The 25,960-nt window shown below is 42.2% G+C and overlaps 1 protein-coding gene across 2 annotated transcripts in view; it reads right to left on the reverse strand.

Moving 5' to 3' along the window:
* MARCHF3 (membrane associated ring-CH-type finger 3) overlaps window positions 1-25,960 on the reverse strand; it is a 180,040-nt gene that overhangs the window by 26,787 nt on the left and 127,293 nt on the right. For both annotated transcript variants that reach the window (XM_079144668.1, XM_079144667.1), the window contains 2 exons: window positions 8,666-8,909; window positions 5,542-5,746 (listed from right to left, as the gene is read on the reverse strand). In XM_079144668.1, the coding sequence (XP_079000794.1) occupies window positions 5,542-5,746; window positions 8,666-8,853 (393 nt within the window). In that variant the 5' untranslated portion in view covers window positions 8,854-8,909. The remainder of the gene's footprint in view (window positions 1-5,541; window positions 5,747-8,665; window positions 8,910-25,960) is intronic.

Raw genomic sequence — 25,960 nt, forward strand, 5'->3', positions numbered from 1 at the left:
TAGTTATTCTTACCACTGTCCACATGAGTACATTGTCTCTTACCTTGATTTTAAATCAGCCCTTTCAGCTACTGGTAATGTGGGGACAACAAGAAGGAGATCATTAAGTTCTGTCTATAATTCTGTGAAAGAAAGATTCTGTAGAAAGAAATGCACAGAGAACTCCCTTAAAGGTGGGAGAAATCATCCAATTCAGGAGTCTCACAGGTCAATAGTAGACAGGCAGCGGGAGCCAGAGAAGGGGGCTGGGGGTGGGGGAGCAGCAGGCAAAGCCTGGAGGGACTGGGGAGTGCACACCCCACCCAATGGCATTCGCCTTCTTCAGTTCAAAGAAGTATCTATCCAATAAAGCACATCTATCACAGGCTACCATCATGGTCTAGCCACCTTTTTTGCTGGGCTGCACTCACAGGTTGGAGTGGAAAAAAGAAGCCTGTCTACCTTCCTATGAGGAATGGAATAGTGGGCCTCTTGCCTGGGCATCTCCTTGAATCAGTTTATATCTCTTATGATATAATTCCCTAATCACCTCAATGCTGGGAGAGTTTGCTGATGAAAGCAAATATTCTGAAACAAAAAGCTCATGTTTTTTCTTGGATGAATATTAAAAATCAAAACAAAACACACTATAATAAGAGTTCCTCACCTAAATCCAGTATCTATCTATCTATCTATCTATCTATCTATCTATCTATCTATCTATCTATATTAGGAGTTAAGTGAAGTCTTGAATCTACTAAATAGCAAGTGTCAAGTGGTTTCTTTGTATGCAGTTCTCTCTGCTTTGTGTGCACTTTCTCTCTGTTGTGTAGCTGGAGATTATACTGAATCCAGGGCACACTTCAGAACTATTTTCTTCTAGTGACTTAAAAAAATTCATAAATAAAAAAGTTAGGGAAAAAATCCTTAATCCTCATCTCCCTAGCTTTACATCCCATTATTCTGGGTAACTGATATGTGTGAAAACACTTGGTTTCAATTTAGCTAAACCTCTGACTCACAGCGAACAGCTTTTAAATTGTTCATACAATTCTTATCAATCAGCTGGGTCTGTGTAAAGGAAATAGGAATACGGAAATCTAATCACCCTCTCCGTGAAAAATCACCACATCTCCCTCATCAGAGGAAGATCAGAGCCTAGAGGCCTGTTTTCCAGATTTCCACCGTTTCCTGGCTGTTTCATTTTAATCACAACGTTGTTGGGCTGATCTATAACTTCATTGGTTTTCTGGGCAATGCTGGGATGCATGCTATCTGCACATAGTAAGATGGGGTTCTTTGCAAACTGCAAACCAATCAGAAATGCAATCATGGCAATAGGCTGGAGTTGAGGCACACATTTTGGGGGATGAATCATTGTATTTTTATTGGCTTGTTGTATTTTACCCTTTGTTATAAAAGAATGGTATCAGAGTTCGCCTTACAGAGAGAAATGAGGAAAACTAAAAATGAGCAGGAAGGAGACCATAAAACCACCCCAGCCGGTCATTCAGTGAATCCTTTTATGGTTAGTGGATATCTATTTACTGTGTTCTAGTGGGTCATTATTCTTGGGGATAATCCATCTTACAAATTGCCACGGGTGCAATTTTCCATCATCAAGAAAACCCATGCAGACTTCATGGGAGAAGCTAGTTGTGGAGGTAAGAAATGCATGTCTGTTTGAACTGCTCTTCCTTTTCACTGTGAATGTTTTGAATGCTTCCAAGTTTTGCACAATTGGACACAGACCTTATGAGATTTGCATTAGCTGGACTATGGCAGAAATTCATCCACATCTGACTAAACTAGATGACTGCAACATAGCTCTCTTAGGTTGAAACTAGCTCTTGTTTTACTGGCTTACTTCGCAGCAAAAAACTATTTAGGGTATAAAATTTGTAATGCAACCCCCAAAAGAGACTAAAGACATCTTGGCCATATACAATGATAGGCAAGGTAGATAAGTAGGTAGAAAGGTTAAGTAGACAGACACAAAATCAACTTACTGATGTATAAATTACATATTATACAATGTACTTATTTTAAGTGTAGATTTTTTTGGGGGGGTATACTTGGGATTGAACCCAGGGATGCTTTACCACTGAGCTATATCCACAGCCCTTTTCATGTTTTTATTTTGAAACAGGGTCTCAAAAAGTTGCTGAAGCTGGCCTCAAACTTGCCATCCTCCTGCCTTAGCCTCCAAAGTCACTGGGATTACAGATATATGCCACTATGGTGCTTAAGTTTGTTTGCTTGCTTGTTTGTTTTAAAACAGAACTTCTAGCCTTATGGAGCCCAAAAGAAGTAATGGAGAGCTCCTTGCTCGCCCTCTTCCACAACGAAGCTCAGAGAAACTGACCAGAGGCACACAGATGGTCACACAGATGGTCAATGGCAAAGTGGGGAGGGAATACCCAGTTTGGAGATTCTAATAAAACCAGCCCATTGATTTGGCCATATGAGTAGACATTTACCCTTGTGGGGGAAAAACCTTTCCAAGGCAGCCTATGTATATGCAATAGCCCTGAGTTCCTCACTATTTAAAAATGAACATCCAACAGCTGGCTGCGGAGAGTACGAGAACGAGTGGAGAAGTAAGTGCCTTAAGAAAGGGAGTAAAGGGGATCCAAGGGTTGTGTGAATGGAGGGCTGAGAGGGTTTGCTGAAAAGTGCAAGTCGGAGGTGTTAAAGTAATTCCAACCAATGTTGGCATCTAGATGCTGACAAATAAAATTTATAAATGACTTTTAAAACTGCTTCCTCTAGCAACAAGAGCTGTTATTGTCCCATCGATTTTGAAATTAAATGTTATGGAATTTTCTCGCTTTAATGAGAAGGCAGATCCAGCTGGTAAACAAAGTAATGATTAAAGCAATTAAAAGAATAAAAATGAGAAATAAAGTAATGATACTCCTAATCCTTAACCCAAATAGTCAGGTTTGACTGATACACTTTAAAAAAAAAAAAAAAAAAAAAAGATGTATGTTTATCTCAGGGTAAAAATATTGAGAAGCAATGCTCACTACAAATAACCCTGCCCTTTGGTAAGAAGGGAAAAGTCAATTAGTCATGTCATTTGTTTAAAAATCTGCCCACACCTGGTTCTCATTTGTCCTACAGCTGAGAAACCAAAGACAACTTTTTATTGCTTGTGGTCAAACAGCAAGTTCATTTCGCCATGGGATGATCAAACAGCCAGCCTCCCACAGCCTGAGAAGTTTGCCTTTCACTTTCAACTTGTTCAATCATCATTAACTCTGAAAATTGTCACATTCCATTTGTGCAATGAAAATTTCACCACACTGACCGTTTGGGTGAAGTTTTTGTAGGCAAGGGCTCTAAATCTTGTAGAGCACCTCACACCTTCTCAAGGTCATTTGACTCATTTCCTTGTTTGATGACAGCTGTCTGCCATTCTGGAGTCAGTCTGGGACCCAACATCAGTAACTTTGAAGAAACCTCTATGTTTGGGTGTTACCCTCTCTGAGACTGAAAGAGCTCACTGGGTGATTTGACACACAAGTTATTAGAAAGACTGAGATGTGTACACACATGCACACATGGATACTCCCCCTTGTTTGTTACATATTATGCGTGCATACACTGGAATTTTTTTTTGTACTGGGGATTGAAGGGGCACTTAACCACTGAGCCACATCCCCGCCCTTTTTTTTTGTATTTTATTTAGAGACAGGATCTCAGTTATTTAGAGCCTCGCGAAGTTGCTGAGGCTGGCTTTGAACTTGTGATCCTCCTGCCTCAGCCTCTCAAGCCATTGGGATTACAGGCATGTGCTTTTATCAAGTGAAAATAAAAGTCTTCTCTGGGGAGGTACCAGTAAAGAAGACCTCTGGATGCAATCCATTTAGAAGCAGGATTTCCTCACTCTGGGAAGCCAGCTGCCCTAGAGAGGCTGCAATATCAAATTGGGAAGATTCCAAGAAGCTTCTGGAAAGGAGAAATAGACGTCTTTTTACTTTGCCATTGGGCTTGAGAAATCATCACCCCATTTGTTTATTATTCAATTATATTTCCCCTCTGCAGAGGGGTTCTGAAATGTTAACTCCCAGTGAATCTGGCACAGGGTCAAATTCCTGACAGACAATTTACAAACATGAATTTCTGAAAGTGGATGTCAAGTGGCAAGATGGCTAAATTAAGAGGTCATTTGATTCAGCATTTACTGGGGCAAGGCAAATAAATTTTGTGCCATTTGGCAAGTAATTCATAGCTAAAACAAGCCCCAGTTATGGGTCCCAATTAAAATTTCAAGGTCAAAACCAAGAGATGTACACACAGAGCTCTCCAGAGCTTTTCAGTGTCTTCACGCCAACACACTTATTTGGTGGTCTCCAAGAATGGCTTCTTCTTTTTTTTTTTGTGGTGCTGGGGATTGAACCCAGGGCCTTATGCTTGCAAGGCAAGCACTCTACCAACTGAGCTATCTCCCCAGCCCAAGAAAGGCTTCTTGATCTCTAGTTCTTGCTCTAATTTCAGGACTCCACTGGGTTAGCTGCTGAAATAATATTATGAGCAGGTCTGATCACAGACACAATGTCTTGGCCCCTTTCAGCTAGCTCTGCCTCACAATGCACTAAAATATTTATTATTGCTAATATCCAGCCTTTAATTTACTACCTGAATTTGGGTGTAGGAGGAAGGGCAGAAATGGTATATTTTTTTCCACTTTTCTGATTAATATCAGACCAGACCTTAGGTTTCAAGAACAGTCCTGTGCCTCTGAAAACACAGAAAAGAATGTACTGTCATTTTAATGGCTGCTGGGTTAATAGCATCATTTAAAATTTTTTTTTAATTTTTATTTTTGTAGACTGATAGCATCACTTTTAAGAAAAACAATTCCAATACTAGGTTATCAGTTGAAAAGAGCTTGTGCACGAAATCCCCGGAAAGATGTTTTTATTCAAACACTTGAATATGTGCCCTGAGTTATTAAGTGCTTTTTATGTATTAATTCCTTTCATTCTTATGATAAATACAAGGGAGTGAGGTAACTTACCCAAGGCCACAGAACCCAGGAAGTGTGGCTCTAACTCCATTGTACATGCAGCTATATTTTCTCCTGAAGACCTCTTAGGATATGCAACCCGAATGCCCATTTATCTATTGCTCTAAGTTGGTCAGAGGGTGTGCAGAGAGGTGTTCAATCTGTTTGTTCCACTTCAAGGGCATTGAAAAATGGAGACCATGTCTCTGAACTTTCCCTTTCTCCTTACACTAGTTTCTTCTTTTTTGGGGGGTCCACTTTTTTGGAAGGTCACCCTTCTGCTGGCTCCCAAGTGAGCTGACAAGTTGTCTCTCCCTGTCTGCTTCTCTCTCTCTCTCTCTCTCTCTCTCTCTCTCTCTCTCTCTCTCTCTCTCTCTCTCTCTCTCTCTCTCTCTCTCTCACACACACACACACACACACACACACACACTCACACAGAGCTATTACTGTGCTTCAGTGAAGCTGTACAGGGTTTGTGATCCAGGCATAAAAGCAGACATCATTTGCTCATTAGAGCTAAGTTTTCAGGACGTGCCCCACTTACTGACCTCCACTAACGGTCTGGGTTTGCGCTCGACTGCAAACCTGAAGTGGCAGAGTTCACAGTAGCTGGTGTTTGAGGACGACAGCCAGTGCTCCAGGCAGCTCCGATGGATTGTCCCCAAGGTCCCCGTACATTCACATGGAGAGAGCAAGTCCTCTTGGCTGCTGCCCTCATGGCAGATCCTGCACATTGGCCGGTCATTGAAGGGGCTGCAAGAGAAGGAGGGGCACCTGCTGGTCACTGGGCTGTGACCCATGGCATGTGGAAGGCCTCTAGCTCTGTGTCGTTTGGGTCCTTCCCAGTGGCAACTGCTCAAAACAGATACTGCTTTTTAAGACCCCTTGGATTTTTACACTTGATCTTGGCAGTGGGGCCAGTGGTCTTAGGCACTCCAGAGCACTCAGGCCATCTACTTTTGCCAATATAAAAATAGCCAGGTGTGGCCTAGGGCCAAAAGTGAGTGAAAATGAACAACATGTTATTTTTGTCTGGAACGTAGATGAAGTTCAGGCAAACTACCAATCAAAAAATAAAAATCATTCCTCACCATAAAGAACAGCAATGGTTTTGAAATGATATCAATTGTGGTTTCTAGACAAATTACATCTTTTGAACAAGGCCAGGACACTTTTATATACCCAGAGGTTCCTTTTGTTTCTCTTTTTTAATGGGGTGGGAGAATGGGAGGAGGGAAGTGAACAGCAACCAACCCTGAAGCTGCCACACAGAACTGTGGACAAAGCCGAGTGGTGGATGGCCCTTTGAACTTTTGGAAAATGATCTCTGGGAGGCCAAAGACACTGAACTGAAACTGAGTAAGGAGTATGCCCTACCAAGGAGGCCTCTGCATAGAGTTCTGCCTTTACTTTTGGAAAACCCACTCCTGCACAGTGTGTGAAGGCAGTGTAGTACAGTTAGTGGTCCTCAGTGCAGGCTCTGTAACCCAGCTGCCTTGGCCCAGTTCCTGCCCAGTTCAGGGGCTTACAGCCCTTTCTCTTTGGGCAGGAAACTTCATCTCTCTGTACTTCAGTCTTCTCATCTTTAAAATGAGCACAAAGAATGGTGCCTTCCCAATGTGGTGATTTTGAGGATGAGAAAAGATAGTGCAGCTTAGAAACTTAAAATAGGGACCAGCACATAGTAAAGACTTGGTTGATGTTAGCTAGTGTCACTTATGGAAAAACTCAAGCCCAGATTAAATAACATGGCCTCACTATGGAAGTCAGTGCCAGTGAAAGGATCAAAGTAAGACGGCTTCACTTCTCAGTGGGTATTGTGTCCTCTGAAAAGACTGAACCCTTCTCTAAGCCACATCTTCCTTTTCTCCCGTATTCTCTTTTTGCAGTTCTGCCTCACAAATGCTAGGCAAGTGCTATCAATGAGTCCAGATCTACATCTTCTTATGTTGCTTGTGCTATCCTGTGTTGGGCTTTAGACTTTAAAATGTTATCATATGTGACAACCCTATTACCAGCCTCCTTGCCTACTTCCCTGTCTCTCCCACATACTCCAAAATTAACAGTGACCAATGCCCATGCCCCATCATTCTTGTCAATATCATTTTTGATCCAATGAGAAACAGCCATGGAAAGAGGGCTGTTTCTCAAAGGCCTTTCTGGGAATGATTCTGAGAATGAGCGAAGAGAAAGATCTCCCTCCAACTTGCTTGGAAGACCCACTTGTGCAGGGGGTAGGGGGAAGAAATGTGACAGAGTTGACTTTTTCCTCCTGTCCTCCTTCATTTACTTTGTGCCATGAACACGCAAGCTCTGCAGCCCTCTTTTTTATGTAGCTCCATGGCTGGAGAGTAGGGATGCCTGACAGACAGAAACACTCCCTGGCTCACAGGTCTCAGTTATTTCATCTGCAGCCTGCTTCTCCTGATCAACCAAAGTGATTGATGGCTGTCAGGGTGACTGGTGCACACCTAGTCATCCAGTTTCACTTTACTTCATCCTGTTCTGAGTCTTAATCAATTAATTGTTGGAAATTCTCCAAGTAGTGGGAAAAATGTCTGTTCAATGTTTCTATTTCTTTGCTTTGTGACAACTGCATAGATTTTAAATAGATGGCACATGGACAATGTTTACATGCATGAGTGTGTTTCCATGTCTGAAGGCTACTATGTCCAGGCTGTGGTGCTACCAGTAGTCCTGCTGCAGGTACACATATGGACCTGTGGGCCTGTGCCTGCACCATAGGGGTAGGCCTATCACTCTGGTTGAGGTAAATGGTCAAGTGCGAATAACTGTTCTTAAGTTTCAGGGTTAGAAGTGTGAGCACTGGCACTAGAGGGTGAGTCTGGTGGTGACATACACTTTACACTCATAGGTCAAAAGCCTATGAATTTAACCATTCTGAAAAAAAGTTGGAGAAGCCAAGGCACACCAATCATCCTGGTAACCCATGGCTCCCAATCTGCCTTGGTCAACAGCAGCACAACAGAGCCCCAAAGACCAAGTGGCAGCCTGGATAAGCAGTCTCCAAGTTGTTCAGAACCTTCATTCACCCTTGCTTTGGGTTCATCACCAGGAAAACAGCCATGGAGGTTTTAACGATAGCACTTCACATAAGTGTGTATGTGAAGGGTTAGGGACCATAGAGGGCAAAGGAGGGGACAACAGAAGAGGCCCCCATGTAAAAGGAGACTCATCCGAAGAGTGGCCCTGCACAGTGTGTCCACCAGGCGGTGCTGATCAGCATGCACACTAGGAATGTCATTTCAAAAGTTGTACCCGCAAATCCAATGACTCTGGCTTAGTCACCTGAAATCAGGTGCCTTGTTCATTCTATTCTAACAAAGCGCTCCTGAAGACAATAAGAACATCATTACCACAGCAATGTCAAAATAATAAATGTAAAGCAAGCAACCCTGCATCTTGTGGGATGCTTCCCCGCATGGCTCTCTGCAAGTGTGACTTTAAGCAAAGCACCAGACAACGTGAATCTCTGCTTTATGCCCTATTGCTATAGAAACAGCGATGACAGAACTTGTATAGTCTTTTTTTCAACCTCCTCTCACCTGACACAAAGACCTGAGTACTAATTATATTCCCTTTAGCATTTTCCATCTGACAAACAGTTCTCCAGATCAATTACAGATTCATTTATTTTAATTGTGGTACTACCTCTGGGTGGCAAGAGTCCGCACTACTGTTGACAGCAGCTGCCCGTCCTTGGCTGAAACTTGCATGACATACTGTGGCTGCCCATTCACTAGGCTGCCACAATCCTCCACAGTCTTCACCACGGGTGCAGCCGAGCTGGTGCAGTCTGGCAGGACTTCGGGCAGGTGACTGCAGCGGCTGGTTGTCATGGCAACAGACAGCAATTACTCTGCTAATGGCTTCCACATTCATAGAGGATTTCCATCTAAGAGAGATCAGAAAACAGTTTACTTGGGCAGGGTGGTTAATAGAAAATGGAGAATTATGGGCCACCAACATCATCGTGTCATTATTTAATATAAATAACAGAACAGCCAGATGTGGAACTTATCTTGTTACCCTTTAATACAAGGGTGCACACGTGCATACACGCACATACACACATGGTCCACGAGAAACAGTGGATGTGGTTATGAACAAGACAACAAGCATGTTGGTGAATATAAACATTCAGCAACCCTGCTTTCCATGAGGTGACAGAATGATGGCTCTGAAGTCCCGATTTGAAGAGCAGATCGGCAATTTCCCCGCTCTACCAGAGAAGCAATAAGTCTTTGTCAACACTCTCTAAAAGTTACTAGAATCATTATTAAAACTGTTTGCAACTATTTTTTCTTGTAAGCAATTTACCTCTGTGCAGCTTCATTCTAAGATACTTGGATTAAAAATAGAGAAAGAAAAAAGGAAAAAATGAATTTGGCCAAGTAGCACATTCTAGGATACTATTTGTCAAACACAAATCATTCAATTATTGTGCCACCTTTCTAACTTTTGTCATATCCATGTCCCATAATTCAACATCCACTTAAAATTAAAACTTGAAAATTCACTTCATTTAAAACTTTAATCTTTTAAAGTTACTCATGATATGATTGGCTTGTTTTACCTTTTTTTAAATGGCTGATAAAATAAATGCACTAGCATTGTTTTTTTGTTTGTGTACTTTCTAAAATTGAGGGATACATGCATCATCATAAGGAAGTACACAGAACAACATAAGGTAATGAATGAGATCTTATCACCAATTATAAATAATCTATTGTTAATAAGGGCTTTACCTCCCTGACAGACTCTATCATATAAACTAGAAGGAATTCTGCTCCTGAACTGTGTGGTGCAGGCATGGGTCATGACCTCAAGTTCAAAGCATTAAGACCCACTGGAGTGAGGAATCCCACTGCATTCAAAAATAGGTCAGCATGTGATGCATAAGAAATGGAGGCTTCTGAAGAAACTTGTTGGAGGAATTGTGCCCAAAGGTGAGATGACACAGTGTCATGGCCATGCATGCCCTTTCTGCCAGACTCCTCACCTCAAGTTCCACAAGGCCTGGGCTCAGTAGACAGCGGCAGGATTGGTTGATAGACTGAGTGCTTGTCAATAACCAGTCTGTGAAGTCAAAGTCCTGAGTTTAGCTAAGTGAAAATCTTGTCTTCCCCCACTCCCTGACCCCAAGGGGATATTTGGAATTCCTCCATGGGTACTTTCCTCTCAGATATCCATCTCTACTTATTACATTTTATTTGATCCCTACAGATCCAGAAAACAGGATCTCTCCAACTTCCAGAATAATGTGCATCAACTGGACGTTCTCAGGGTGATGAACTTGAGTGGACAGTTTCCCTCCCAACGAGTACATGTCAGGCAGGCTGGGCTGCTGGAGATGCCTGGACATGAACATAACCCCCCTGCTGCTGCTGAGGTGTCTCACTGGCCTCACTCCAGCAGCTTCCCTGCTGCCAGAGTCCTTTCAGGGTGGGTGTTTGCCCTGCCCAGCAGCCTTTGGAACTGGCAGTGGGGCGAGGACTGTAGATATGAGTCTTGGTTGAGGCCTGTTTCAGGGGCACAGGCAGGACCACTCGGCCCATGCCATTTTTATGACCCCAATAATGAACATCCAGAGGAATACAATCAGTTAGCTGGGATAGGGTAGGGCTCTGCTTTCTAAACAGGATTTGTTGCTTTACAACAAATTCAATGCAAATTCAATGAGTATACATTATAGAAAATATGGAAAAGCACAAAGAAAGCAATAAGCACTCAGATAAACAGTACTTTTTAGGGGTGGGTCTTTTTTATATTTTTGGCAGAAATGGCATTGGTGAACTTTATTTGTAGTTGGGGTCAGAGTCCTTTTTTTTTTTTTTTTTTTTTAATGAGTTGTGGTAACTCTCAGACCAACAAACAAAAGGATGTTAAAAGATGGTACTCTTCTAAAACTGTGTATAACTCCCTTCCTCCAGCCTACCCTGACAAAACCCCATTGACATGATTTTAAATTCTCAAAATGCCTCACAGTCACAAGTGTAGCTTCCTGGCACAGCTCTCTTGCTGCACAAGGCAGCCATAGATTAAGAGCCAGGGTATGTTGGCAGGAAAAGCAGACACAGTGACCTTCTTGCCGAATGGAATCACTATGTCTGGGCTCACTCTGAGAGTCTATATTCAGGTTTTGCATATCTCTGGCTCAGAGGGCTCCCTCCCTTCTCTCGGTAGAACTGGAAGAAGGTAGAGGGGGTGCCCAGTGTGTCAGTGGGACTTAAGGCTGTCAGTAGTCAGGTTACCCTACTCATACACATTAATTCACCTGTAACCTAGATTAAGTCCTCATCAAAGAAAGTAGTTCTAAATGTGCAGCCAAAATTCACAATAAATTGCCCTTTAAAACAGTCCAGACGCAGAGTGTCTCTTAAGCTAATTTTATATCTGTAATGTCACTTCTGTATGCTACATTTCATTTCCCTTCTCAGAGAGGCAAAAGGGATATTATCAGCTACTAATCAGTTTATTTCATTCATGGCAGTGGGTATTGGGCAAGCAGTTCAGCATAAAGGGACACAGAACATACTATTTTGCTTTCTCTTCCAAGAAAACCCCAACTCTTTCTTGTGCCATTTCTGCAGAACACAACACACAAGACCCTCTAAGCTCACTCAACTTAGGGTTTAACTGAAGTGATATTCCAGTTCAGCACTCCCTGAAGAACTTGCCAGCATGTCTGCTATATACCACACACCAGAGTAACCTTGCCATACAAAGGCTAGCATGCCAGCAATGAGTCCCAATAGTCCTAAAACACCATGCTTCGAATTTAAAACGGGAGGGAGGAGTTACACAGAGCATGACATCCTTGGTCATGGCAAGGATGGACAAGTCGATTCGAATCCCTGAAGAAAAGCTTTAGTCACCTACTCAGGTGGAGGCAGAGGGAAGGGAGCACCTTGTGCAGTGATCTCAGTGAAAGGGAAGCCCAGAGACTGAGATGCAGGCATGGGACAGGCAGGAGTGGGCCTGCAGGCTGCATGCACCAATTGGCATGCATATGTTGCACCTGGGGCAGTGACAAATGGGCTACTGCATTTTCCTGTCTCATTCAGAGCCACCTGGGAAAACAGCAGGCTGCTGCCTTGGATGCTAAAAAGAGCTGAGCTGTCAGTTTGCAGTCTAGCACTGGTCTTCATTGAGTTTTCTGCAAAATTTCAAGCACCTTTCGATTGCTTTCTTATCAATATTAGTGCACTGCTCTTGTGGGAAAGCAGCTTCCTAGTCCACTCAAGAATCCTCTCTGGGATTTCTCAGGATAAAAACACAGTGCTAGGAGAAAGCAGTGCATGTACAAACTTAAAACCTCAAACTACACTGGCAGGACAGGTCCCTTGTCGGCCAAGTTGACACCTTGTACAATTTCTTTCTCAGACTGAGAATAAAACACGATTTAGCACTGGCCAAACTCAACTGAACAACAGTGGGATGTGTGGGAGTAGGTGGATGGGAGGGAGACAGTGAAAACAGAGGGAGCGGCTCAATAAATGGAAGCCTGATCAGAGGATTGTTAAAACAAAGACTTGCCTCTTAAACTGTGACCCCTCAAAAACTGAGTACAGGTTTCACAAAAGCAAGAGACCAACTAGGCTGCAAGTAATCATTGCCAAGTTTCTGGAACAAGCTGCCACTGGTAAGTGATTTCCATGGGAACGTGGCTGGCATCATGAGGACATGTTCTCAGGACATGGGGGGAAGGGAAAGAAGTCACTCAGGAAAGCATGCCCTGATCACCTCTGCAGCCCGTGGGCCTAAGCAACCTCGAATCTCCACGAGGATCATGAAATTAAGGAAAAAGCTCTGCTTTTAGAGGCATAATCCCCAAACCTTTGGCCTGGCTCACTACTCACCAGGGTAAGTCACTCGGTCTCTCAGACTTTCCTGAGCCACCCCATCTGGTTGTTTGTAAAGCCTAAAACAAAATGAATTAGTTTTCCATTGTGATATCGAAATACCTGGGGGGGGGGGGGTTACTTAGAAAGAAAAGTATTTGGCTCAATTTTGGAGGCTGAAAGTCCAAACAGCACGGCACCAGCTCTCACAAGAGCCTCCCTAGCTGCATTACATTATGGTGGACGGCATCAAAGTGGGAGTTCGTGAAAGAGGAAGTGTTCACATGGCAAGGCAGAGGCCCAGAGAACCTCTGGGGGTCAGGTTCACTCTTTTACAATAATTCAATCTTGTGGGAACTGAGATCCTATGAGAACTTGTCTGATTCCTTCTGAAGGCAGGCCCCCCAATGACCTAATTACCTCCAATGAGGCTCCTCTTCTTTTTTTCTTTGCAATACAAGGGACTGAACCCAGGATCTTGCACATGCTAGGCAAGTTCTCTACCACTGAGATATATCCCCAGCCCTTTTAAAATTTTGAGATAGGTTCTTGCTAAGTTGCATAGTATTTTAGTCAGCTTTTTTGTTGCTGTGACTCAAAAGACCTGACAAGAACAATTTTGAAGAGGAAAAGTTTATTTGGGGGCTCATGGTTTCAGGGGTCTTAGTCCATAGACAGCTGAGCCCATTCCTCAGAGCTCAAGGTGAGGCTGAACATCATGATGGAAAAGTGTGGTGGAGGGAAGCAGCTCACATGATGATGAAGAAGGGTGGGGGGGGGGGAGAGAGAGAGAGAGAGAGAGAGAGAGAGAGAGAGAGAGAGAGAGAGAGAGAGAGAGAGAGAGAGAGAGAGAGAAAGAGAGAGACACTCCATTCATCAGATACAAAATATATACCCCAAAGGCACACCACCCCCAATGCCTACCTTCTCTAGCTACACCCTACCTACCTTCAGTCACCACTCAGTTAATCCCATCAGGGGATTAATCCACTGATTGGGTTAAGGCTCTCAAAACTCAATCATCTCTCTCTATGCCTTCTTGTATTGTCTTACACATGAGCTTTTGAGGGACACCTCATATCCAAACCATAACACCCAGACTAGCCTTGGACTTTCCTTCTGCCTCAGCCTCCTGTAGGCTCTACTACCTCAACATCATTGCCATCCTGAGGACCAAGTTTCCAACACATGAACCTTTGGGGGACAAATCACATCCATAGCATAAAATAATATGTGTGAACATGTTTTGTAAGTTGAAATGTGTCATGCATGTATAAATTTGCATTTTATACTACACTAATTGAGATTCCTGTTCTTTTTCTAGCCTACATCTTGTTTCTGTCCTTTTTAAAAAAATTTTTAAAAATTTTTGGTGCTGGGGATTGAACCCAGAGCCTCATGCTTGCTAGGCACACACTCTACCACTGAGCTACATCCCCAGCCCTCATTTCTGTCTTTAAAAATCATCTCCCTGCATGGTCAACCTATCCCATGATTCACCTTTTGTACCACACATGAACTCCAACACTGTACCACTTCACCTTTTAACTAGGAAGCCTCATCCTTGTTTACTCAGTTCTCATTCTCTCCAGCCCCATTTCCTTTAGATCTGAAACAGGTTCAAGTCCAAAAAATTAATAAATATTAAAATGCTTAGTAAAAATATACGATGAAAAACTTGTATAATGTTGGAGATACTTGTTTGTTATAGCAGCTACCTTTATCTTAACTAACCTTGCATGTGATACCACTATTATCTTAACTAATCTTTCATGTGAAAAATACACTAGAAAATAAAGTGTAAGCCACTCTCAATTTCCTTTTCAGGTTTACTTGTTTTAGAACTGCATTTTTAGTGCCAAATGAACTTAAGCCCCTTTGATGCAGGTTGTGAAGGGGAAGTCTGCTATCCTGGCACCTACTTTTGGGTATAAGTTTACCCAAAAGGCTTACAGGTGCCAGCACAAGCATGTGTAAGTGCCGGCTGACACTAATCTGGTCACAGGAGACATCTGGGTGGTATTCTGAGCAGGCCCACATTTGAAGTGGTAGTACAGAGCAAGACTGGGACTCCAAGTTCAAATTTACTACCCAGTTCCAGAGGTTTTAAGAAGTGGTAATGAACTATTTAAATGACCCCTGAAAGTAACAAGGAGTTTCTAATCAATAGGCATAGAGTTTTGGTTTAGCAAGATAAAAAAGGCCTAGAGATCATTGTAACCATAGTTAAAAATAATTACTGTACACCTACAAATCTGTTGAGAGGATAGATCTCATGTTAAGTGTTCTTACACAATAAAATACAATTTTTTTAAAAAGGAGAAAGCGCCTCAGGTCCAAATCTGTCTTGGAAGGGTCCTCTGTTGCCTCTACAACCAGAGTTTGTCAATAAAGCAAATCAAAGAGGCAAATTCATTTATTCACTCTTCCATCTAAAAACATCTTCACAAAAATGGTTTTGGGAACTTACTAACATTTCTAGGAAGTTTCTAGAGGTACAAGGTCCAGCCATCTCAAATTCTACTTTCCATTTCACAGGGAAAAGTACAGGTCATCAATCTGGTGCTCCCCAGACCTCTTCTGTGGGTTCAGAGACATGAGGACCTGGTACATTTCCAGACAAAATCTGGATAAGTTGGGAAACCATGGGATGCTCCAAGTTTGGGGGGAATGACAGTGCCGAACTATGGATTGGCTGGGTGTCTTTCTGCTCCCACAGAGTTGAGTGTCACTGACACTGGTCCAGGATTCAGAGGCCTGGCCTTGGCTTCACGTGAGTGGATCTGCTTCAGAAAGGAGCCATGCAATGCCCCCTTGCTTTCTGAGAGGGGCTGCATACACAAGAAGCACAGCTTCCTCCAATGAGACCAATGAGTGGGTGACACAAGGCAGTTAGTGATGGAAATGGGAAAAAAATAGTGATAATGGCCTGCCCAGGAACATTCTCTTGCAAGTTAAGATTTGCAGACTTTGAATTTTAAGAATAATTTCTGAGAGTGGGAATGCTCTTTGATAGAACATTTCCCTGTCTTTTCAGGCATGTTAAAACCAGACAGTGCACTGCATGGCTGATGAACTAAGAGTATCCTGAATGTTCAGAGCAAATGAGGGGAGGCAGGAAATACACAGTGACCTTCCTTTCCAGTGAAAATGGAGCAAATGACTAATTTCAAAACCATTAACATGTAAAAGCAGCATATTTCTTCTGAGAACAGGACACAAAGGTTCTCCAAGGAGATTGCTGGGACATGATTATCAGCAACATTGAAGTTTTCAAAAACACACCAAGGAGGCTATTCACTGAGAGTGTGTAGCGGCAAAGTAGCTGCTTCATTAAACTTAAATAGCCACGGCAGGGCTGTGCTTACAGACCCACGCTTCCAAATTATACGTTTCTTTTCTGGATGCTTCACTGACCTCATTATGTAGAGCACAGAGTTTGTCATTCCAAATAAAGTGACCATCCAAGTCTTTATAAACATGTCCATCAGGCGCTTGATGAGTCTGCGGAGGGAAACACTGGCTGGGCCAATGAATTTTAAAAAAATACTTCTCTTTTTGTTGTCTCATTATTTTCTGCTCTGGGCTTCCTGCCACACTTACAGTGCACAGTGAGCAGGTGAAATGCCCACTTTGAACATGAAGGAGGTTTTGACTGGGGTAACAGCATTTTCTTGAGGAATGTACAAATACCAAAGATGAGCTACAGGGAGGAAACCAAAAAACCAAAAAACCAAATACCAAAATAACCAGACCAGGATAAGGCAACTTGGATGCAGAGGGAGTTACAAAAACACATATCCAGTGTACTATTTTAAAGTTATATTCAGAGTTTATTATCATTTCCCATTCTTATAATTAATTTTGATTCTCAGCCATAAGAACTTTCAGAAACATCAGATGAATCTTTTTCCCCCCCATTTAAAATTACTATATTTTTGCTTCATCCAGGTAAAATTCTCTCGTTCTGCTGAAGGCAAATCAAGTACCAATTATCATATTTATACAAATTTTTTTCCCCCTGAAGAAGTACTCATGAAATTAATTCAGATTTTGGAGGCTATCCATTTTTTTTCCATTTAATTTTAATTAGATAGATGAAAATGGCAATTAAAAAATCCCACAACAACCCTGTGTGTTCAAAGACATAGTGACAGCTGAATGACACTTGTAAATAACAACTGGCTCCTGCACAAGATGCCCTGCTGAGCTGGGGGAGGAGGGTGAGCAAGTGGGATGGCAAGAACAGTGCCGGGGCCCATCAGAAAGTTTAATCGGCCCGTTAAAAAATAGCGAGGAGAGCAGGAAAAGCAAAATGAGGTATTCGTGGGACATCACTCAGGAGAAAAATAAAGGTATACTCTTCAAATGATACTCCGAGAGCCCAGTGCCAATCACACAGTTTCCTGTCTAGTGTGCAGAAAGGTAGCCAAGATACAGGACTTTGGCCAGGATATGTGATCATACAAGAGAAACACACCTCAGCGACAATAAGACTAACATACTCCAAGAACTGCGAGTTTCTAATTTGTTGTTAGGCTCATGCATATGATCTATCAGCATGCAAATGAATGCCTACCACTGAGGAAGTTGATCTAGGACTCCTTGCCAAGTCGTACCTCACCTTCCTCTGCATAAGCAATCCAGTATTAGCTGCACAGTCGCTCTAACTCTGTACTCCAGGATAGAGCCAGATGCCAGCTGAATTTTAGCCAGAGTTCCTAGGAGCTTTCCTCGTCCCTGTTTTACCCAGACCATAGAGAGGTTGCAATCCCACTCTTTGACAGGGCAGTGTCCACTCCACTAGGGTTGAATGGCTAGGCCTCCCTGTGTGCTCCCTGAAGTGCTCTCAAAGTCTCTAGGATCCATGACACATTCGGCTGCAATCCTCTGCACTTACCCACGAGGTGACCATGGCTACACAGCTTGCCAAGGGCAGAGTGAAGAGCTCTCTGGATTTTGCTTTTTACTCTGCCCTTGGCATTACAGATTACAGATGGACTCCTTTCATATGCTTAATATTACCACAAGCCCTCAAATCCTCAGCTGTTTGTTCTCTCATGTGTGCTATGAGGATGGACCTCTCTGAGTCTCTGGGTACCCCTGCCTTGCCTTTTTATATATTTCTGTTTTGAGTCAGAAGTTCTCTGCCAATTCTGGGGAGAGACATCACTGAGCTCCAGTTTTGAATCAGGGAGTCCTGGCTTTGAACTGCCACCCAGCTGCTTATCAACAAGAGCAGTTATTTGATGCTCTGCCTATTTCCCCTGACACTGAGGACCTGAGGGAGGTGTGTGCCTGGCATACAGGGGGCTCTTTGTAATCAGCAGCACTTAAGACTACAGTGCAACAGGGCTGTCTCACAAAAGTGGGGGTCAGGGCAAGGACCTCCGGATTCCCCTCTAAGTTGCCTCACCTAGGCTCGCCTGTCTCTGCTATCCTCCTCACTCACTCTCACCCTCTCAAGCAAACATCTGGAGGAGGGAGATCCAGAACCACTAACATCTGCTGTGACAGTCTTGTGTGAACATAGGTTAAAAAAAAAATCACAGAAATGTCCCCTGGAACTTTTCTTGGTTTTAGACATTGCTCCCTACCACCACCCCCAAAAATCTTTTTTTCTGGGATCTCTAAAATGGGTCCAGTCTTTTTAAATAATCAAGATATCAGCAAGCTCAAGAATACAATAACACCTAGCCAAGCACCCAGCTGCCTGAGGTCACTTCATCATTTGATGACTTCACAATCTGCATCTTGGATTCCTGTGGACCATGAAATAGGCAAATAGGGTCTCTTTCTGGATTATGATACTTATTTCCTACTCACCTCAATGCAAAGCACTTACTAATCTCTTCAAAGGAAACTGAGGCATTCTTTTTTTAAATGGAGTGCCCACTGTCCTATGGCTGGACCTGTCTGCCTCTATCTGCACGCCATGTCTTGACCCTGGTGCCTGCATCAGCCCCCTGCACCATGGTCCAGAGTGGCCTCTCTTACACAGCCTCCACCTGTAGACCTGTGGAGGGTGGGCTCCATCTGGACTTCCTTCACGTGAGGATCGGCCAGCTCTCTCCCCATTCTCCAGGGAAGCCAAGCGTGTAAGCCTGTTAGAAAGGCTCCAGTGTGTCAGCTTATACATGGGCTGTCTTCCCATCAGAGGGTCCCCCAAAAGCCTCCTGGCCTTGCAGAGAAAGGCCCTGAATCAAATATCTGGTCTATTCCTTTCTCTATATATCCAGTCCTGCCAAAAATAATGGGTGAGCTTTCTAAAATTCAATTCAGCCTGTTTGACAGAAACAAAAATAACTTAATATTGACACTGAACTACATAATTATCCAAGACAAAACAACTAAATAATACACAGAGGTCTACACTTTTAAATTTTCATCTGATGATAGTTTGCCTTCAGAACAGACAAAAAAATTACACTATTAATGGCAATAGTGTGAGTATATTTTACTATTTTCATGGCACTATTCGTTTTCCTTTTTCTAAGCACTTAATAAATACAGTGGGTTTTTACTGCCTTCTAGGGTGAAAATAACAGTTATACCCCCATGGAACTCATTCATTTGCTTTATGGGCTAAAAAATCTCTAGCGTGTCACAAATTAACACAATGTTCCTGAGACCGTGTTTTATTCTTGAATCTCCAATTTCACTAATAAATGTGAAAAACACATGCAGTCCCTAGAGACCAGCCGCTGCAGATGCTGAAGAAAGCAAGTTATTCCAGCTAAGATCAGCACTAACTTTAACACTGGAGACGATTTGTTTCCCGCGTTCTTCTTCCATTGCTTGATATGAGGCAATGAATTCATTTCTAGTGACTTCCTCCTCACCCCTCAAAAAAGCCAACAGAGCTAGTTTTCTCTCTCTCTCTCTCTCTCTTTTTTTTTTTTTTTAAACCACAGGGATCTTCAGAACATTAAGAAAAAAAATTTAATAATCAGAAAATGACATTTTTTGATCACAGCTCCTATCTTGTCTAAAGGCAATGGGGCTCCTACTACGATCTCTGAGAAAGATTTGCTGTTCTTTTCCTTAATGTTTTTGCCAAACAGAATACTATAGAAAACCCACATATACCCATCATCCCTCCCTAAATATTTCTGTCATCATTGTTGTTACTGGGGATTGAACTCAGGGGAGTTTTTCCACTAAGCTACATCCCCAGTCCATTTTATTTTTTATTTGAGACAGCATCTTGCAAAGTTGTTGAGGCTGGACTTGAACCTGTGATACCTCCTGCCTCAGCCTCCTGAGTCGCTGGGATTATAGGCATATGCCATCGCACTTAGCTGCCATTTGTTTTATTTTTACTTCTTTCCTAAAACGAGTTTTATGCAAATCTCAGATATCATGTCATTTCACCTCTACATACTTCAATATGAATTTCTAAGAATGTGGACATTTCTTATGCACCATAAAGCCATTATACCTAACTTAATATATCTTGCTATTGTCTCTCTCTCTCTTTTTTGTATGTCTTGAAAGGTTTTTTTTCTGCCTTATATAACCTTTTTTAAATTTTTTATTTGGGGGAGGGGGTGGGGAGTGAGAGAAGAATAGAGGAACTTTAGATTACGAAGAGGGAAATAAGAGAGAGGGGGTATGAAAAATGGTGGAATGAGACAGACATCAATACCCTATGTACATGTATGATTACACAAATGGTATGAATTTTATCTTGCTATTTTCTAATACTCAGACTATTCAGATTTCCTCACTGCCTTGAAAAATCTTTTATGGGCAATTTCTTTAAATAACTCAAGTTGTATACATCACATTTGGATTTATATGTTTCAAGTCTTTCTTATGTATAGTCCTCTCCCTTGTTTTCCCTACCATTTTCTTTCTTTTTTTGGTTCGGGGGTACCAGGGATTAAGCCCAGGGGCACTTGACCACCGAATCACATCTGCAGCCCTGTTTTGTATTTTATTTAGAGAGAGGGTCTCATTGAGCTGCTTAGCTCACCTCGCTTTTGCTGAGGCTGGCTTTGAACTCTCCAACCTCCTGCCTCAGACTCCTGAGCTGTGGGGATTACAGGTGTTCACAACCAGGCCCGGCTTCTTGCCATTTTCTTGTTGAAGAAGTTCATATGTGGTTCTCCAGAACTCTCTCCCAATATCCACTTTTTCAATTTGCCTGCTTTCTTGTGGTACCATTTAACTAGTTCCTCTATTCCCTGATTTTCTGGAACCATGTGGATCATCTTGATTGATGTCAGGTTCAACCTCAAGGCAGTAATGTCTCATAGGTAGTGAACATCAGGAGGCAAGTAATGTATGGCCATCTAACTTTTAGTGGGTTCAGGAAAGTTCCCCATTTTAAAATTTCTAAAGATCTGCATCCATTGATGACAGTTGTCTGAATCAATAATTTCATTTGTGGGCTATACAAATATGCTTTTCCAACTATCATTTCCCTTCCACATTTGGTAGCTGGAATTCTTTTGTAAAGAAGAATCCTGTGCAATCTGGTTATCCTGAATTGCAAATTATACCCAGAAAGGCATGACCACTGCTTAATTCTTTCCTATGATTGCCAGTTTTCAGAGTGAAGAATCGGTGTCTTACTTACATCCTATGTTAACTGAATTGTTTTTACTATTGTTAAAGGTCCATCTGCTTCATTATTTCAATTTTCATTATTGAAAAATAATGAAACCACTACTCTATAATGAACCCCTCTTTTTGAGTATAGAGAACTGATCTGTGATTTTAAGAGATGCTTAATAAGTGGTGGGCATGGTCCCTACCATCTCACAGAAGGCTTGGTTGGCAGTGGGTGCCATTTCCCTTACCTGCCTATGGTATCTAAGACTCTTGTCCCCCTGATTGACACAGTCTTCCCTTAGAGGCCTTCTGTATTTAGTGATTCCTTAGGAATAATATAAACCATTCTAAAACATCCCTTCTTTTGCTTCTTGCACAGATCTTTGGGTCCCCTGCCCCCACAGATCTGCTTTCATATTATTTATTAGATATACTTGGGGATCTGGCCTGAGCCCATGCAAGGGGGGCAGCAGCACTACTGCCTCTGTAGACTGATGAACCAGGTGACCCTGTCTGCATTGCTTAGGCTTTGTCTGTGATCCACCAGGAAGCCATTTCTGTTCAATGAAGCCTGCAGGTGCCATCTGGCAGGGCCACACCCCATACCAACACCACGATGGTGACATATTAACACACCAGGCAAGAATCTGTACATATAAGAGTAATGTCTCACATTTCTTCTTCTCATTAATAAGGGTGTGACATTTAGGCCATTTATATGTGTTTTCCACAGAGGCATTCATAAGCCTTCTCTAAGGATGGCTGACAAGCATCTCCAAGACTAACAGGAAAGGAATCTAGGGTCTTTCTTTTCTGTTTTCTAAGAGTTGGTACTTTTTGTTTTTTGGGGGGCCATTATCACCTTGTTTTACTGACAGGCATCAGTCAGTTAGATGTTAAAATAGAATGATAATGGGAAGATAATGCTGGTTCTGTACACACACTTCAAGAGGGAAGCACTTGTGAAAATGTATATTTTGGGAAACCTAGATACTCATGTGCCCATCTGTATTTTTACTGAACTTGAAACTGAGTGGAGAATAGAAAAGCAGTGAAAGGAGGAAGAGCAGAGGAATGGAAGAAGAGATGTCTACAGGTCCAAGTCATGGACTGTAGACACCCTGTGGGATTCCTGATCTAAGGGGATGGGTTAGGAAGCATGTGCTAAGGAGGCTGGGAAGGAGGGAAGTCCTTTTTTCTGGCTTCACTGGCACTCATGGGGAGCTGCTTAAACACCTTCCAAGGCTCTGGAAGGCGAGGACTTGCACGCATTATGAAAAAGCACAAATACTTTCCTTTGAAATAGAAACAGAGGAGAAGGGCAAACTTCAAATAAACTACCCAAAGCAATTTGGGTTCCTACTGAGAATCTTTCTTGGTGACTGGTTCTGTGTTGAAATGTAATACTCTTCTTAGATATTTTGGATCTCCTGTCATATTTTCGGGTCAGGTCCTGACTTCTTGACTAATGGGAAAAAAAAAAGCATCCTCCAATCCCACCCCCTCATAGTCCCCTAGGTAAGGCCATCTTTATGCTAACAATTTATCATGTCATATCAATTCTAGACCTAACCACTGAACCTAGAGACTAACTGAAGTGTTACCCTTACTGCAATAATGAATATAATAGGTACCCACTGTATTGGATGAGACTCATCCACAAATCACTAGCTTCAGTAGCAAGAAGTGATACAGTTTCCCTTTTAAAAAACAAGGTGGGAGAAAGTTATTTGGCACAATGATTGGGCATGTGAACCTTGGAGTCAGACATCTTCGGTTTGAATCCCTCTGATTTTCCATCTATCAGTTTCCTCTAACTGGGGATAAAATGATGCCCATCTGAGGTTTGATGACCAAGTGAAATAATGCATATGAAGTTCCTAGCATTGAGGTTGGCACACAGCAAAACACTGCTAGCTGCAATTACTGTGCTAGGGCTACAGCAACTCTAATGTCTCCAGGGTACCCTGTTGCTTTCAGTATTTCTCTTCAAATCAACAAACATTTATCACAATACTGACAGTAATATGGGAGGCAACACAGTACTTTGGGAGGCAGAGTGGAGGAACAGAAAGAAACATGCTTAGGATCAGGCACCACCAGGCTCCAGCCACTAGTTATGAGGTTCAATCTTGGATAAGTTACTTCTCTGCATATCAACTGGCCTATCTGTAAATAAGGAGAAAGTGTCTTCTTTACAGTCCTTGTGCAATTATCCCACAGGGTATTTAAAGTGTCTTGGTGCTGGGTGAGTGGTAGCTCTCATTATTAGAATATTATAGAAGGATCAGAAGGACAGAGGTGGGCCTGATGAATCCTGCCACTAGATGGTGTGATCCTGGGCTGGAGAACACTGGAGTAATACTGAGCACACATACTCAGGCACACTGGGAGTCTAAAGAAATTAGGTGTTACTGAAAGGTGAAGCATGCGGAGAACATTATTTTGAAACACAGCATCTGTGCAATGCAGAAGAGAAAACGGTCTCCCCTTTGCTTTTGCCTTTGAGGGTAAACATAAGCCTCTGGGGAGCGCAGATACGCCACTGTAGCTCCTGGAGCTTTCTCTTTGTACCGAGTTTGACCAAAAGCCAGTTACCATTCTGGTCCCAGCTACTCTGAAGCACTTAGTACAGATACAGAGGAATAAATGATCCTGTTCTTTTTGGGGAAGGAGGTGTCTTGCATTTTCTAACAATGAAGCAGAGAATCAAACTGGATTTATACTTCCGCTTTCATCTGTTGATATCAACTTTCTAGAAAACTAAGTACTCCCTTCACCTTGTTTACACAGTGACAGAAAACGTGTGGCTTTTAAAAAACAAAACAGGATATGCTCAAGGGGAAATTTACAACTGCTGGATATCTGGGTCATAAGTACCTGGATGCTTGAAAGAGGCCAGAATATGCTGCATCCTGATTTTTATTAAGTTCTACTTTCAAGGTGACATGAAATATGCATCCTGTCTGCTGGGGGAAAGAATACAACCAAAGCTTAATCCATGGTGACAGTGCAGATGCATGCAAACAAGGTTTGCTGATTTCTCCAGCTTGGTCTGTTCACAAATTGGACTCATTTCTTAGATTTACAAATGATGATCACTATGGTAAATTCGATAACAGAATTTTCTGCTGTAAACATGGTATTCTCTGCAGTACCTTTTTAGAGTCCTTAAGTGGTTTTGATGTACATGAAACTAAAAGCTGGGAGAATTAAAAATTACACAAATAATGAAGATGGAGTTCCTAGGTGAATTACCATTACTGGGGAGGTTTCTGGATATTTTCATTAAAAAGAGTAAAAAGGCCATCTAAAGATACTTGTGTTATCTACAAATGATTGTAAAGTCATTCTCTTTATTTCTTTCTAACTCCCATAAGCCTCTTTTATTAGTTGCAAGGAATAAAGCTCCAATCTGTTTCAGTAAACTGCATTATTTTTTAAACTGCAGAAACATACGCGGTTTCTTTACATGAGCAATCTTCTCTAATTGGCAACACAGTCATCGAGAGACTGCATTAAAAGGCACATTTCCCAGAACTTCCCTCTACCTGATAGCCCCTCTCTACCTTCTTTTCTTATGATATGAGGACTCACCTTTTTTCATGAGTACCTGGCATATCATGGACACTTAAAATTTTTGCTGACTTACTGAATGAATAAATGAATTCACCATCTTGACATCAAATTTTGGACCCAGATTCAGTCAGAACAATAAAGCTAACACAGACTCCTTACTTAGAAATATTTTTCTATCTAACTTAACTTTTAAGCGGTTTAGCATCCCCTCTGATGTTTGATGGCTGCCTTTTTTTTTTTTTTTTTTTTCCTTTAACTTCTGGTGCCCTGATTCAAAACTCACCGATATATTTTCCCACTGTGGGTAAAATGGTTAGAGTTGGAATGGTACCATTATTTCCATATTCAGAAATACTATTAGTGACTGGGATTTTATGAACTGGTTTTAGAATCAAAACACCACATAACCCAGTTTCTATTTATGTAAAGAACTGCTTTCTTTTTCTGAATGTGCAGTGGTGACAAAATCACCAGAAATGGCTACAATTGTGAAGAAAAATATTTTTGTTGTCATTTCAAATGGTCACTTGTAGCTGCTGGTTGGGATAGACAGGCCAAGCAAAGCTGGCACAGTGGCGTAGGTATGATGAGCAATTTAATGTGTCATCTTGACTAGATCACAGGGTACCTAGATCTTTGGTCAAATATTATTCTGGGCGGTTCTGTGAGGGTATTTTGGGATGAGTTCAATGTTTAACACTTAAATTGACAGACTGAGTAAAGCAGATTGCTATTCCTAAGGTGGGGAGTCCTCCCCACCCAATCAGTTGAAGGCCTGAATAGAACAAAAAGGTTGAGCTTCTCCTGAAGAGGAAGCAACTTCTGCCTGCCTGCCTTACAGCTGGGACATTAGCTGTAACCTTCCTTCGAGCTCAAATGAAAGCATCAGCTCTTGTTGAGCCCTAAGCCAGCTGGTCTTCAGACCAGAACTACACCATTGACTTCCTGGGATTCAAGCTTCTGG

The sequence above is a fragment of the Sciurus vulgaris genome, assembly GCF_902686455.1.
Source record: "Sciurus vulgaris genome assembly, chromosome: 6".
Classification (NCBI taxonomy): Eukaryota; Metazoa; Chordata; class Mammalia; order Rodentia; family Sciuridae; genus Sciurus; species Sciurus vulgaris.